Raw genomic sequence first — 15,946 nt, forward strand, 5'->3', positions numbered from 1 at the left:
TGAATATTTCAAGCTCATAGAAAAACTTGGTTTATTTCAAATTTGGTGTAGGAACGAGATAATAAAACTCCATTTTTTTTTTTTTAACAAAACATTAATGGACAACACCATCAGTACTCTTGTTCTTGAGAGAAACAGAATAAACCTGACTCCTAAGAATTCAAACATGGAAATTTTGAAGGGAGACTTTCTGCCTTTTGGCAAAGCTTACCCATCCTTAAGATCACTGGGAATTTAGGGCAGTTTGTCATTTTTTCTTCCAAAAAGACATTCATGCACCCAAAATGAACTCATGTATCTGAGATCATCGATACCTCTCTCTCAATTTATATTCTTTAATAACTCAGTGATATCTCCAGAGGTCAAGTCACTCCACCAAGGTAGAAAAAGAGACCAGCATGATGTGTTTGAGCATTAACTCAAGGGGACTCTGGAAGATCTAAATTCCCCTGGATCTTCATTGTCTTGCATTTGGTGACATGTTGCACTTCAGGGGAACCTGGATATCCTGGTTTCTAGTTTTACAATACATGATTAATACTAAGCTCATGAATCAGTCTATTTTTTAAAAAAAGAAAAATGCTCCACTAACAGCTTTATAATCCAGTATCTTGGGTAAAATCAAGGATTTTCAATGTCTTCCTTCTTTAAAACTAACTTGTCTAGGAAAAAAAAAAAAAAAAAGAAATGTGCCGAATCTTTTGCTCTACACATAAAATAGTGAATTTTACTTTCTGCCTTTGCAACTTATCACATTTTGATAACTTTGCTGCTCCTCTTGTTACCATGGAAACAGCTACCTGACTGCCAACAGTCTAAGCTGTGGGCCTTAAGCTAATCACCACTAAGAAAAAGCCTGTGACTTTTCCTCTTAACTTTGCCCTCTTCCTCACCCTCCTCCCTCCTTACTGCTTCTCTCCTCCCAGGCCTCCACCCTTTGCAGTAAAGACTCAACTTATGTTTCCACAGGAATGGAAGTGTGGGTCAAAGTAAAAAAAAAGAAAGAAAGAAAGAAAGAAAAACCAGTATGGAGCAAAGATGCACTACGGAAGTTTTCCTCCGGATGCTACGCATCTATCATTGAAAACAAAATTACATTTTGGAATGAGAATATATCTCACAGGTCTTATTTTCGAAATTATCTCTCTGCTCCTCAGCCCATTTGAGAAAATTACTGTGTCATGTTTGATGACTGCATTTCAGAGACACTTGCCTGTTCAAATATGATCATGATACGTTAACTCTTTTTATTTGCCTTTCCTGTTTGAGATTTAACTGAGTTTATAATTAACTGGGAAGTTAGGAGACCTCCATGACTACTCCAAAGCTAATGTTCACCACCTAATTTCATGTGCCTTATGCAAAAAATATCTTCTCTCCAATAGCAGCGTGTGTCAACAGTAGAAAATGTCAATATATTTCACAAGGTGGGTATAAAATATCTAGGACACTATCAAGGACATGAAATAAAGCTGACTTGGTGTATACAAACATGTTCTCCTTCCCCAGCAATTGATAGCTGTAATATAAAACACTTACATATCTAGAAAACTCTCCATTCACAGCCTTATTAAAAGATAATCTGGCAAACCTGAAGACCAGACTAAAGGTGTTTATCACTGTAATTCTGAAGTTTTCAAGACTCAAGATCAGATTCCTATTCCCGAGAGTTGGTAAAAGTTGGAGAATGATCACTGCTTCTTACTGAAATGGACTGAGGTGCTCCCAAAAGTGTTCACTATTTAACATTCTAGCATGAAACCTGAGTGTGAAACTTCAGGATTTTTTGCCACGAGGAGAACAGCTGTTATTCATAAAAAGAAAGAGCAATGAGAGCATGTAAGTCAGCCATAAATTATCCAGACTCACTGCCAACTTCGTTATAATAAATAAGACTAAACTTGCTTATGGAAGATGGCCCACAGAGAACGTCTGGCTATGGTTTCTGGATGTCGTTAGATGCTCCTCAGAGTGACATACATCAAGTGCCAGGTCTGCAATCAAAGAATCACTTGTCTCCAGCCTCCCAAACCTGCCTGCAGCAATTCATCAATATCTGATAACCTGTTGCTCAAGGAAAACCCCTCTACATAGTGGCCAGAGTTTGCTCCAGTTTATGGCAGAAAATAATGAGAAGAGATTCTGAGAGATTTGGGATAAATGTGCTGTCACATTCAAGAGAAGCTTATGCACAGGGATTGACATTAATGCTTTCAGGAAAAGAAATCACAGATATTCATATATGTCAAGCACTAATTTATAAGGAATAATACCATTTTCTACCTTAATTAAAAATTTTTTTCCTAACACTAGATATTTATATTATTGTTTTATAGAAAGATATAAAGGATGGTGTGATCACTGCCTGAAGTCTTCCAAATTGCCGCCAGCATGATGGATAGTGTCTATTAAGAAGGCATGAGCACTGTCTAATGTGGAACACCCGAGGACTAAAATCCCTTACATAATTCTTGGTAACATCTCTCCAGACCACAGATATGTTAGACTACCTATCTGAACTGAGAAAGAACAACTCCAAATTTTGTCTCCAGCTGAATATAAGCACTAAAATCCCCATAAATGACTTATATTAGAAGTGAACTCATAAATCAAGAAAATAAAGTGAAAAGGTATTTTTTGGGTGTGTTGTAAATCAGTTTTTGTAGAGCTTTGATATTTTAATTGTCAAAAGCAAGGAACACAGAACAAAACCCAACTGAAAGCCATTTCAAAATAGTTTCTTCTTTAACTACAGGCTTAATGTCATCGACAAACTTATTGGGCATTAATATTTGTGCTAATCCCTTTAACAAGTTAAAGGAATTCACTGGAGTCATACTATAACAAGGTCAAGGATTAATGGCTTCATTGAAAGAGCAACTAACTTGGTTTTCTTGCCCAGGTTTAAGAACAGTTACAGAAGGAAAAAGGTTTTTTTCCTTTTTGTTTTTTTTACCTTTTTTATTTAATTGGAATGAGAAGGGTGTAAGGAATTAAAAGCCTCAGAACTTAGTGAATATAAAAATGATGATATTAAAAAGTGATTTTCAGTCTCTGGTAACCTAAGAGATTTTCCATTATCATCTTTAAAAGTCTTTAAGGGTCTATGCTACCAAAATAAGATTGTGAGAGGGAAAAGAGCTATGTTGTGGAAAAGGACTAACTGCAAGTCAAGACAGTCAAGACATTTGAGTTCCAGAACCAGATCTACCACCAACTAGCTCTGCATTTTCTAACAAGTCACCTCTCACTTACTGGGCTTAGCTCTTTCACTTCTAAAAAGGAGGAGGTAAGATAAGAACCATGGGCAGTATGGGAAGGCTGAGCAGGAGGCACTGAGAATATTCCACTCATTCCACCCCCGGTTCCATCAATTCATCTCACAAATAGACTGCACTCCTTTGAATTTAGGATGCTGCTGATTTTAAGACATGCCATTATTTGACATGGGAGCAAGAAAGAAAAATCACCACCAAATAAATGATGACGCCTTATCAAATGCATCCCAATTTCAAATGCTTTAAGAGGCAAGGAAAAAAAAATCTTGACCTTAGAACTGATAAAATATGGGATGACTGAATGCCTTTCTTGTTGTGGCAGTGAGAGAGCCACCTTCTGGAAATGTATTGCTGAGTTAAGTCTAGATGGTAAGACTTAGAAAGTTTAACGGACTGAGCCCAAGTGAATTGGGAGACTCAAAGCCTGATTCTCTGATTCCAAGCTCAGTGATCTTCCACTGTATGACTTTGACCCCCAAATCAGGTAGTTAAATTCTGAAAGTAGGTTCATGTAAAATGAAGACACAAAGCTACCAAACAGAAACTGGTCCATCATTAAAAGTACATCTTTCGTGTCTTCAGTTAAGAAAGAACACTTCACTATGCTTTCATTTTTTTTTTTTTTTTGGTAGCATCCACAGATGCACTCAAATAGCATCATCTTCAAACACAAAATACAGAGTGTGTATAATAGATACACAATAGAATACTTATATTTACTGTGTGTTTCTACCACAAATACTATTTTTAAGGGAGATATTTATTTTGAAGTAGAAAAGAACTCCGTTTTTACCACAGTTTTTGACTTTAAAGTTTCCCTTTAATCTCTGAAGGCTTATTTTTGAGTACCAGGAACCTGAAAGAGAACTGTAAGGCAGGTGCTTGCAACCAAAATTCTGGTTTAGGGCTTGGATTCAAGCTTCTAAGTTGGAATGAAGAGAGCATTGCACACAGGCTTGAATACAACAGAGCTCAAGCCAGTCGATGAAGGGTTTACCGGATTATAACTGAAATGTAAAAATGCAGCTGTGAGGCTCAACCGGAATTCCAACAGAAAATAGGAAGGAGAGGTTCGAACTCTAGGCCATGCTGCTGCTGAGCTCACAGAAACACGGAGCAGTGATTTGTACCTCATGAGGAGAAAGAATCAATTGCCTGGAAGCATGGGCAAAGTCGGTCTGGAAAGCGCGAGTGGGCTACCAGGTTACTCTAACCTCATTATGTCAGACTGTCAGCCAGGCCTTGCAATAATTACTGTGCCCCAGTTTTGAAGTGTTTCTGCTTTCTTTTCGCTCCATGAGTGAGTGTAAGAACGGACTCATTACAGGATGGGCAGATAACATAGTTCTTATTCCAATCCCATCTCCAAATCACCCAATGCTGTCTCATGAATTCTAAAAAGAAGAAGATATTCGGGATGTGGAGATAATGGTGAGGAACGTGCTGCAGCAGAGATCACGCGTTTCATCCCAGGTCCTGTGTTTCGTCATTACGTTATTTATTAACCTAGTCAGGAGCATAACATGAAATTCTTAGTCGCTGTGAATTATGAGTCAGTGGAAGATAGAGGAGAAGATAATCGAAGGAGACAAGGTATACCGGAAAGAGAAGTTGCTTCTTGAGAGCTGAAATAAGCCATCTGTCTGTCTATGACTATGTCTGTGTCTACGTCCATACATCTCTATCTATTTTCATTTACACTCATTTAGTTACCATGCCAACAGACTTCCTGCCTTACTAGTTATTACTGCTATTATTTAAACTTCCTGCGTTAGATCCTGAGTCCTATAGGAACTTCTTGGACAAAATTACTGTTAGGATCATAAATTGTACTCAGATTTTATTCAGAATTATTTATATTTCGCTATCTAGAGGCACTTACAAAATGACTTCTATGTAACTTTGTGAGAAAACAAAATATTGCCATATCAGCTGCCTTTATGATTCATAAAGTATTTTTCTTTTTAAATTCATGAGGACCGGGTCAGGCTTTCTGAGTTTGTATAGGCATGATGAAAATCATACTGATTATTACACAAACAGATCTTACTCATAATAAGAGGAGACTCTCAACATACCTCATGAAGCCGGAGATCTTTCTCATAAACAAGCTTTTTTACAAATGCAGCTATAAATACAACCCAGGCAACCATGAGCACAATTGGAAGAGAATAAGAGACACTGGTTAGGAAGCTGTAAAAAAAAAAAAAACAAAAACATAAAAACAAAAATTCAGCGACCCAAATGAGTATCATCTATACAGATTGTAATATATAAAGAATACATCCCTTCTTGGAGTGAAATTATTCTCCTGTTTTGAAATTGAGAATAGTCACTGATACTGCTCCTTTATTTATGAAGTGTGAGGCTGACTTAACAGTACACCCATGATTTTCTTGCTGTAATGTTGCAAAAGTGAAAAACAGCTCTGGATTGTTAGATAAAATTACCATATTGTTTAGAGTGTGTCTGAGTATGTCCTGTCTAGGAAAATAATTATTACATAGATATAATTGCAAAGCTCAAAACTGTTCTGTCTAAACGAAATTCTTATCTAAAAGGCAGATTATAAAATTAGATGATGATTGGTTTATCTAGCTAAAAGCTATATCCTCTTAAATTACTGTATTTATCTACTCTTTAGAAGCTCATAGTTATTATTAAACTAAATTTTCCAAAATGAAATAAAATAAAACTCATAGCATTCAATTTAAAATGCAAACAAAGAACTTGGATTCCTCAAAATAATGCTCCAGGAGATGTTTCATACACAGTATAGCAATGTCTTTTCTGATAATGTGCTAAACTAGGCAGTCAGTAGAAGGCTTCATCAGTCTCCAGATATATTCCTGAGTTGTGTGCCCATGATACCAGACAGTTCCAATGCAGTGGTTCTCAAAATTAACCATCATCATAATCACATGAAGGGCTTATTAAACCACAAATTTCTGGGCCTCGCCCATATTAAATCTGGGGTGGAATATAGAATTTGCATTTTAAATGCCAATTTAAAATGCAAATTCTATATCCCATAGAATATATAGAATTCTGCATGTTTATGTTGTTGGTCCAGGGACCATAGTTTGAGACTCACAGTTCTGACACTAGCCACCTTTCTATGAGGTAAGGCAAATGAGTAGCTTTCAGTGCGAGAAACTCTAAATTGACCTATTTTCCATAGTAGGCTCCACTGACATTTTCACTTGGAGAATGGTACCAAGGCCATTTCCTTTTCACTCTGTAAGGCTAAGGAACTACCTTCAAGTTCCTCATGAAACATGCAAATATTAATGGAACATGACATCATCATCATTCATTGTAACCTTAGCATCAGAAGTATATCACCATCAAAGACATGAGGATTATTTGTTTGTTTGTTTGTTTGGTGAGGAGACAGTGAGGGTTGGGGCCATGTCCAATTTTTTTGGATCCTGGGAAACTGTCTGGCATGGGGTAGGCACTTAAACAATATTTGTTGAATGAATTTTCTCTTGGTTCAGGTCCAGTCCTAATGGAGTTTCTGGCCCTAGAATTAGGCAACAGCCCTCATTCATTAATAATGTATCCCCTGTAATGTTTCTTCCAAGTGACTGTGTATTTTAAGATTGGTTTGTCTTAGGTTTCATTTAATATAAGGAGAAAATGCTGGTCTCCTAATTGAAGGACCAGTAAGGTACTGGGCTATACAACTTTGGACATTTCACTTAACCCTTTTGGATTTCAGTTTTTTTCATCAGGAAAATATGGTTAATGATACCTGCTCCTGGGGCACCTGAGTGGCTGCTCTGCCTTAAGAGCAGGTCATGATTTCAGGGTTCTGGGATTGAGTCCCACATCGGGCTCTCTTCTCAGCAGGGAACCTGTTCCCCCGCCCCCTACCCACCTGCCTCTCTGCCTTCTTGTGATCTCTGTCAAATAAATAAATAAAATCTTTAAAAAAAAGATACCTGCTCCTGCTAACCTTACTTAGGTTGTTGGGCAGAACAAAGGAAATAATGTACGTGGGAGCTATGCATGCAATAAAGAGTTTACATGTATGTGGGAGATACTATGATCAAACTCTCCCATGAAGAAGGCAGAGTACAGTTACTTTTCTTCTTAAAAAAGAAAATCCAAGTACCCACCATCCGAGGTGCCGAAATTTGCAAGGGGAAAAAGATGAGCCGGAAAATAGATGAGAATTTTCTTTTAATTGAACCCACAGGTCTTTACTATTCACACAGGTCGTTGCGGTTCACATACAGTTCAGGCTGCAAGGAACTGACTGGCCTCCACAATGAGCTGCTAACCTTGACAACCCACGGATGGAATCCTCATCCGTCTCTCCGTATCACCGCCACACAGAGGGTTACATGACCTCATTTCATCTACAGCTCTTGAAGCACCCAAACGAAATAGATACATCAACAGAAAGAAAAATGAAAAAAATAAAAAAAATAAAAAGTCCAGAACCATCTGAATTGAATATAAACTGCAGTAATTGGGCTGGATAACAAGTGCAATTTCTTTAAAGCAATATATTCAGCCTCCAACTTCTACACAGACGGACTGTGGTCAGAGTGGGAGAGCCAGTCACTGCTATTCAACTGGTAGATCACTGACCACTCAAATTCAGTTATCTAAAAGATGGTCTTTGCATTTTTTGTCCATTTAGCAAACATTTTATTAATTTTTATTTTTATTTATTTAGTAGAGAGAGAGAGAGAGCAAGAACAGGGGGAGAGGCTGAGGGCGAAGCAGTTCTCCCTGCTGAACAGGGAGCCTGAGGCGGGGCTTGATCCCAGAACCCTGGGATCATGACCTGGGCCGAAGGCAGACACTTCACTGACTGAGCCACCCAGGTGCCCCAGCAAACTATTTTAGATGAAGATTCCTAGCAAGTGGACTGGTACTGCATAATATAGTTTCAGATAGCATAATATTTATCCTAGAGATCAACTGATGTGTTTTATCAGAATTCTTCCTTAAGACTGGCCATGCATTTGTGGATTTTTAATAAAATTTGAGAGTTGGAAGAGATGTTAAGATTGTCTTGTTTAGAGAAAGGGAAGACCAGTAGAGAATGGGTAGCATCGAAATTATGCAGCTCTACACTGAGGTCTGGAGTCTAATTCTCCTGATTCAAGGACCAGAGTCCATGGAAAGCTAAGGGTTATGATTAAGGAAACCTAAATCATTTGGTAATGAACTTGACCATCATTCTGCTAACAGTGAGCCACAGTCGTGGAGCTGTGCATGTGGTGTGGACCCTTTCCTGGAAACAAGCATTAGACAAAAATTTCATGGAAGAGATCTCTTTCACTTGATCCATGTGAATGAGTATGCAGAAATGAGGTCTCAAAAAACTGGCTGGCTGTTAAAAGGCGCTCCAGCCACCCAGACTTACTTGTCTTTCATGTAGCAGGGGTACGGAATCGCCTGGACCTGGACTGCTACTTCCTGGGAGTTTCTTCCAGTCTGCAATTCAATGATTGCTCTCTCAATACTATCCTGTAAGTACACAAAAGCCCTGCCATAGATCTGGTTATGTGATGGAGAATTGTGTGGCCCTGGGGCCCAAATCTTGGTCCTTATGCTTCTTGTGGTCTGTGCAGTCTTGAGACTCATGCGGATGGTATATTTTATGACAGGAGGAAGAGAGACATTTTCAGAGTCATAGCCTCTGTGCCGGCTTCTGTTAGAAGGAAGTTTAAAAATAACACCTAAAAATAAAAAGGCAACAACAGCAGAAAGGTTATTTTATGGTTGACATTATTCATTGTTTGCAGGGTACACTCAGGGGGCAGCCAAACAGGCAATTGAGTTTGTAATGTGACAGTAAGTTCAGGCTCCTAATTTACAGAAAAGATGGCTAATTGGAAGTGACAACTTCAGAGATTCGAAGCAGGAGTTTGAGAATATAATTACAAACTAAGTGGCCAGATTAAATATATCACTCTAAGCCACTTAGTAAAATTAAAAAAAACACACAATAAAATGAATAATCCTGACTGATTATGGACTCAACTTCACCCTGTAACTATGTAATCCGTTTTAGTCTTCATTTTAACCATGCCAACAAAATCACACATTTGTGGAAGTCTCGTCAGACAATATAGTGGGTTGACTACATGAAAGGTTTTCATTTCTAAGGACATCAGAGGGGACGGTGACCCTCCCCCCCCTTCAGACTACTTTCCTGAGTTCTCGATGAAAGGGGTGAGGGAAGAATTTGGCCAATTTTAGTACAAAGAGAAACTCAAACTCTAGTAGAATAACACTTACTTCCAAAGAGTTCGTTGCTTTTGTAAAGCCTTTTGGCCTCTCTCTCCATTTCATCTATGCTTTTTGCTGCCTGAATACGGTCATATAATACACAGGAGGAAATATTTACTGTCAGGGAAGATAGCGTGTTGAGATGATCAATGATGTCAATGCTGTTTTCTAATTTCAGCCTTAGAATATCTAAAAAAGCAAAGCAAAGCAAAACAGACAAAACATATATTATAATGTTTTACTGTAATGTTTCTAGTAGTAATGAGACAAAATACTGGCTTTTTGGTCAGTACCTGCCATTATACTAGATTAGAAGTAATAGGAAGTTGTAGAATTTACTAGAATTTACTCTAAAATATCTGGTAATAAAAATATCTAGTAACACCTGCAAAAATGTGTCCAGGTGTACAAATATTCACTGAAGAGAATGTTGAGTTGGTACCAATAAAAGTAGACCCAAGTTCAAAGAGTGATATAAGCTAACTTAAAAATATATTCCACTTCAATTTACTTAACCAGTGACTAAAGGTAAATAATTAAAAAAAAAATACATCTACATTTAGTCAGGAAGAAAACTAGAGATGAAAGTTTCCAATAAATGGACAAACTTACTTTGTTCAGGGAACGTGAATGTAATAAACAAAGGAAAATCTATGTAGAATGTGTAGAAAAATAAACTGTACTATTCAATAAGTTGTGCTACAGAATCATTTCCTAGGAGACTGTGAGAATCTATGCCACATAGTGAACAACTTTCTAAAACTGTTTGATTTAAAACCTCATGTGAGTTATCTCTATTGATATCTGTATTAATCTAGACAAAATGATCAAGATTTTATTTCAGGTAATTACTCTGGAAGAAAGAGGATTTAATTGCTCTTCAATTCCATGATTCCTTATGAGGAAATCAACCGAGACAAAGGGTAAATATGAAATTGCAAGTTAATAAATCACTTGGCCAATTAAATTTTCACTGACTCGATCGTCATGAATACCAAGAATGTTGTATCATAAATCCTGCCTCACAAAACCCAAACATGACTCTTCCACAGTCCAATGTAAAACTTAATTTCTCACAGAGGGCAACTTATTAAATTCATTTCTCAGTAGAATTTAAAGTGAAATGGTTTGTTTGATACAGACATTGGTGGGGGAGGGGTAAAACTGTGGTTGAACAGTGGCCTCCAGCGGCCACTGGAAATCAACACAACACCAACGATTCCTTAGACATGTGGGCAGAGAAGAGCAAAGAAGAGCTATGAGGGTCAGTGCTCCTTCAGTTCAAACTACATAAAACTCTTAGATATTAAGTTATATATACAATTATATGAACATCAACTCTCACTGTTACATTCATTTTAGTCTAATTTTAAATTCTAGAACTCCCCTCCTATATTTCAAGTTAGGAAGTTAAAACTTTGTAGTATATTTCTCATATTTTGATCAAATGGTTTCTTACCCAAATGATACTTTTAGAGAATAAATACACTAAATCTTTCTTTAATCAAAGTCAGTCAACTATCATACAGGGCACACAACTATATACAAGACAAATGTAAGCAAAATGCTTCCTGACTGGTTTACACCCTATGTCACTTGTGTCCCAATAGCACCAGGAAGGAGGAGGGGCACTTGCTCTACTGCAGCCAAATTCAGATGTTTTCAATCCCTTCCTCATACCTGTGGTTGCATAGCAACAGTGAATCAGACACAGACTGAATTAGATGTCTTGCATCCCTTAGGTTGAAGGTGGGGATGTGGCAGAGGGAATGCATAAGTTCAGACAGCTTCCTTTGATCCTCTTTGCCTGTTCCTTTTAAATGACAGTGAGAAGAGGATCCAACCTTGAATACTGATTTACATTTATTTTCTTTTGAGTCTCTTCATTGCTTTGTTTTGCTTTTGCTAACTGAGTAACTTCTTCCAGGTACATTCTGGGTTAGTCAAAGTGATAAGAGGCCGGCGGAGATAAAATGTTAAATACAGCCAGACAGAAAACATTCATCTTCCTTTGTCCTTAAGGACCTGCTTTTCATCAAGTTATCAAAAAAACAAAACAAAACAAAAAGTGTCCTCTTATTTCTAGCAACCTACCAACCTACCAATGATTGTAGGAAAGGCTGCATTTACATGAAGTATATAATTGTTGAAACTAACTACAGATACTGGGTATCCAAACAGTTGTTACGACCTGCAATTATACAACTATCTGGGGAAAAGATGGATAGATATATCCAGGATTCCACTTAGAATAACTAGCTAAAAATCAAATACAGAAGAAAACGAAAAGTTTTCAAATGCAACCATGGCTCTCACATTTCTGACATGACTAGTGAATGAAAGTTTTGTGAATCTGGACTTACCGAGTTCATCTATCTGTTTTAATAGTTCAACAGCATCGAGTCCCACGGAGAATTTCACAAAAACTTGCACAAAGGGGTTCCTTAGAGTATTCTAATGAATAATAACAGGGACTCAGTTTCAATACAAGACGAAAAGATGTCTCATCATTGTCTCTCTAATAATACCTGTGGTGAGATGAGTGACCACCACTCGGCATTATCAAGGCATCACCTTGTGGTGCTCGCATACAAATCCTTGAGAAAGAAAGAGAAGGTACATAGCTGCTAACGACTAGAAAGGCTGGGTTCTTCTTATCTATAGACACAAATTGGTCAGCACACTAAAGTAGCCAGATCAGACTTTACTATTTTTTTTAAGGTTTTAAAAAGTAGAGCTATTTTATTTAAATATTTTGAACATTGTTTCTCAAATACAGGATCCTAAGACTTTCTTTTCAACCAATATGAAGCAGCAGATCTGACTTTAATGATCAACAGTAAGAAATGATATTCGACGTAACAGTCGGTTTACCCATGGATATTACATCATCTGTTTTTTGATATATGCTGTACACAACTGTAGTGGTTGAATTTCATAGTTGAATTTTGCTCAACTGAAACAAACTAAAACAACTTTTAAAAACTGTGATATCTACATGGAATTTCGTATCATAGCTGACTGGCATCCTTCTTCTGCTACTTCCCAGCTAGGGGCTCTCAGCCAGCGCTCAGCTTTTTCCAGTTTCATGCTACGTTTCTGTAAAGCAGGGATGAATAACTCATCAGAAAAGTCAAACGTAAATTGCTATAATATCATTTTATATTGTAAAAAGCACAATTATGTGAACATAGAAAAATGAACTGATGATAAAACTTAATGCTATATCTATGGAAAGACTAAAATTTTTTTAAAAAGCATAAATGCTCTGACATATGAAGACTGTCATAGCTATCTTCCAAATGAGGAGACATAGCTTCTACCACTGTAGAAGTACAACTAGGTAACACTGAAGTGTTATTGGGAGGTAGGCACTGTCTAATACAGTTTACCTTAATTTTCTTGCACAATTTTCCGTAACACCTTGAGATCTCCTAAGGACACAAAATTAGTAAAGTCCATGGAGAAATTTGGAGGCAGAGAATTCAACTTGATTAAAAAAAATGTTTATCTTAAAAAAAATGTTTATCTTATGTGTTAATTCATGGGCTAGTTTTTGTGTGAGCCACACTTACGTTGGTTTTGCCTTTAGAGGACAAGTCAGTACCTTTTATTATTCTGTCCTTCCTACCAAGATCTTCAGTTTTGTTTTCATGGAGATACATGATTAAGAATAGTATGTATTAACAGCATATACACAATAGAATTAATCACTAAATCCATAGGTGCTTTGGGGTCTAAGAGTAGTTGGCAGTATGTAGACCAATGACCATGACACAGCTCATATCGCGCTAACCCAAGTTCTTTAAAGTCTCACAATTCACCAGGAAGTATTTGTGTGCCAAGGGAAAAACTGAATGAGAGCATCAGTAATAAACAATGCACTGTGTTAGTTCCAATTCAGAGATGATCCACCCAGCCGTACGGCCAAACTCCCACCGCTCCTTCTGCAATCTGTCCTAGGACACATGATACTATTTTTATACGATTCTACACACAGGAACCTAACAAATCTGTGCGATGGCTATGAAGACACTCATTTTTAAGATTTCATAAACTGTAGATCGAGTGTCTTATGTCTTTTGCCTAGCGGTTCACAGTGGCAAAATCAGGTGTGATGTTAAAAGCTTTAAATTTCAAGTTCTGTGTACATTTGTAGAAATAAGTTTGTCCTCAGTGGCTGAGAATAATGATTGATTTTGGTCTAGAACAGAATAAAGTTGCTTCCAATAGATGATCATGTCCTTTAATGGACATGATCACAGAGGTTCTCCACAGCAAATTACTGCACTTTGAAACTATTAAGCATACATCATGTCCTCCGTTCACTCACTGCTTTAGGCAACAAAACCTTCCTTAATAAAATCATGTATGTAGGTTTTGTTTTGTTTTGTTTTTTTCTGTTCCACAGGAAAAAAAGATTAGGAAAAGAGGAGCAATCTTCCATTCAGGAAATATGTATGTCAATAAAGTACTACTTCGTCACTGTCTTCATTACAGATTCATACAAAAAAAAGGCCACTTAAAATGAATATACTTAGAGCCAAATTTAACAGTAAATTGTGGGAAAGATGTTTGATGAAAGTTTACTTTTTTATATTAATTATTTGTTTCAGATAGTATTTTTTATAATTCATGTATTATATGTAACAAAAGCCAGATTATAATTGTAACTATCCACAAATTGTTAGTCAAAACAAAGACTGAACATAGTATCTTTGGGGCGTAACTTCTCTGACAAAGTTCTGTGCTACAAATCCTTTATTCTATGTTTAGCTTCTTGAATATGATTATAAAAAGGCCTTTATGGGGAGGGAGGCAAATATATTTTAGCTCTCTATCAATTTTCCTTGGGTCTCTCAGTACTTTGCTGTGCAAGCCACCCTCTCTTGAAGTTCCTGTGTCGCTTGCCTTCCTTCCAGTTTTCTCTTCTCTCGCTGGTAACAGATCTGACTTTCCTCCTCCATCGTTACTTGTTAACAGCTCTGTTTGTGACTGGACCATTTCTCCACATTATTTTCATCATCTTCAGAAAACTCCACATCTTTTGCAAGAATTGCCAATTATATGTTTTAACCAGTGTACATTGTATTTGGGTTGCACTGTCAAATCTTTAACCTAGAGTGTCTTATGTTTCAACCAAAGAACTCCCTGAACTTAATGTTCTTCAGGAACTCTGGTTCTGTCAAGATAGCAAAAAATAATTTAAAGTGGAGGAACAAATAAAATAAGGGTCTTTTAAGTAGTTTTTACTGCACTTTAGTTTTGGAAAATAAGAACTAAGTCACTATTTATGCCTCAAGTTCAACCTGTAAAAAGGCTATCTCTGAACTACAGAGAGAGGACGGACCGCGGGAGAGGAGATGATCCTGAATGGGAGCGACACATCTGTTGCCCTGTCTCAGACTCTTTCTCTGGAGGAAAGGAAATTTCATCTATTTAATATGGATTCTGAGTTACTATCTGCCCATTCCCGTGATGAAGGTGATTAAATTCTCGAAGGACTGTAACTCCAACAGAAGAGAAAGAGCCATTTCCTACCTGGAGCACAGGAATCGTCTGGTTTAATAGGTGGAAAGAATTCATGAAAAGGGGCGAGTTATCCATCCATTCTTGAGACTTTTCCCTTAGTTCTGCCAGTTCCCTCAGAGTCTTATTAGACTAAAAGACAAAGAAACAAAAATAGATCTGGTCCATTATTGTTTTTTTCTATATAGCAGAAGCTATCTTAAAGTTGTTTTGTTATATAGCTTTAAGAAACACTTCTAAAAGGTGGAGCTAGTTAAAAAAAAAAAAAAATAGTGTCAGAAATTTCCCACATGGTCAGAAGTTTTTAAATGGCAGCTTTTCATCAGGTCAAGAGATCACTTTTAAAAATTCTGGAAAATGTAGGGTTTGCTTCACTGTCCACAATGAATTTACAGTCAAGATGAAGTCATACTTTCTAGAGTTCCCAGAAGTTATTCATTTTTTTCCAATGATACACTTAACTTTACTACTATAGAAACATCGAGTTCAAGGATATGAGAAGCATGCTTCCATAAACTGCTGGTAGAAATGGGTGTGTTATACCCTCATTTGGAAAGCAATCGGACAACAGTCATTAAATAAAATACATTATTCCTCGATCCCTCAATCCTGAACAATCATCTCACTGTAATAAAATACCACTGTATAAATAATATGCATGAGAGTATTTGTTGTCACATTATTTACATTAGCACAAAAATAAAAAGGAAACACTGGAAACAAAATGAATGCCCACCAATTGAAGACTGGGTCAGTAAATTCTATGGTATGAATAAGTCTGCAATTTTCAAAAAGAATGAATTAAACTATACCAATGGAGTTGGAAAAATTCCCACAAGGTATTGTGTGAGTAAAGTAATATGTAGAAAAACATTATAATGTAA

At 37.0% G+C, this 15,946-nt stretch overlaps 1 protein-coding gene across 1 annotated transcript in view; it reads right to left on the reverse strand.

The window, feature by feature from the left end:
• Nucleotides 1-15,946, reverse strand: part of ABCA12 (ATP binding cassette subfamily A member 12) — a 283,550-nt gene that overhangs the window by 49,261 nt on the left and 218,343 nt on the right. The window contains exons 21-25 of the mRNA XM_032354711.1: nucleotides 15,075-15,194; nucleotides 11,897-11,987; nucleotides 9,543-9,722; nucleotides 8,665-8,980; nucleotides 5,357-5,471 (exon numbers count right to left, since the gene is read on the reverse strand). Coding sequence (XP_032210602.1) covers nucleotides 5,357-5,471; nucleotides 8,665-8,980; nucleotides 9,543-9,722; nucleotides 11,897-11,987; nucleotides 15,075-15,194 — 822 coding nt within the window. The remainder of the gene's footprint in view (nucleotides 1-5,356; nucleotides 5,472-8,664; nucleotides 8,981-9,542; nucleotides 9,723-11,896; nucleotides 11,988-15,074; nucleotides 15,195-15,946) is intronic.

The sequence above is a fragment of the Mustela erminea genome, chromosome 8 (genome assembly GCF_009829155.1).
Source record: "Mustela erminea isolate mMusErm1 chromosome 8, mMusErm1.Pri, whole genome shotgun sequence".
NCBI classification, from domain to species: domain Eukaryota; kingdom Metazoa; phylum Chordata; class Mammalia; order Carnivora; family Mustelidae; genus Mustela; species Mustela erminea.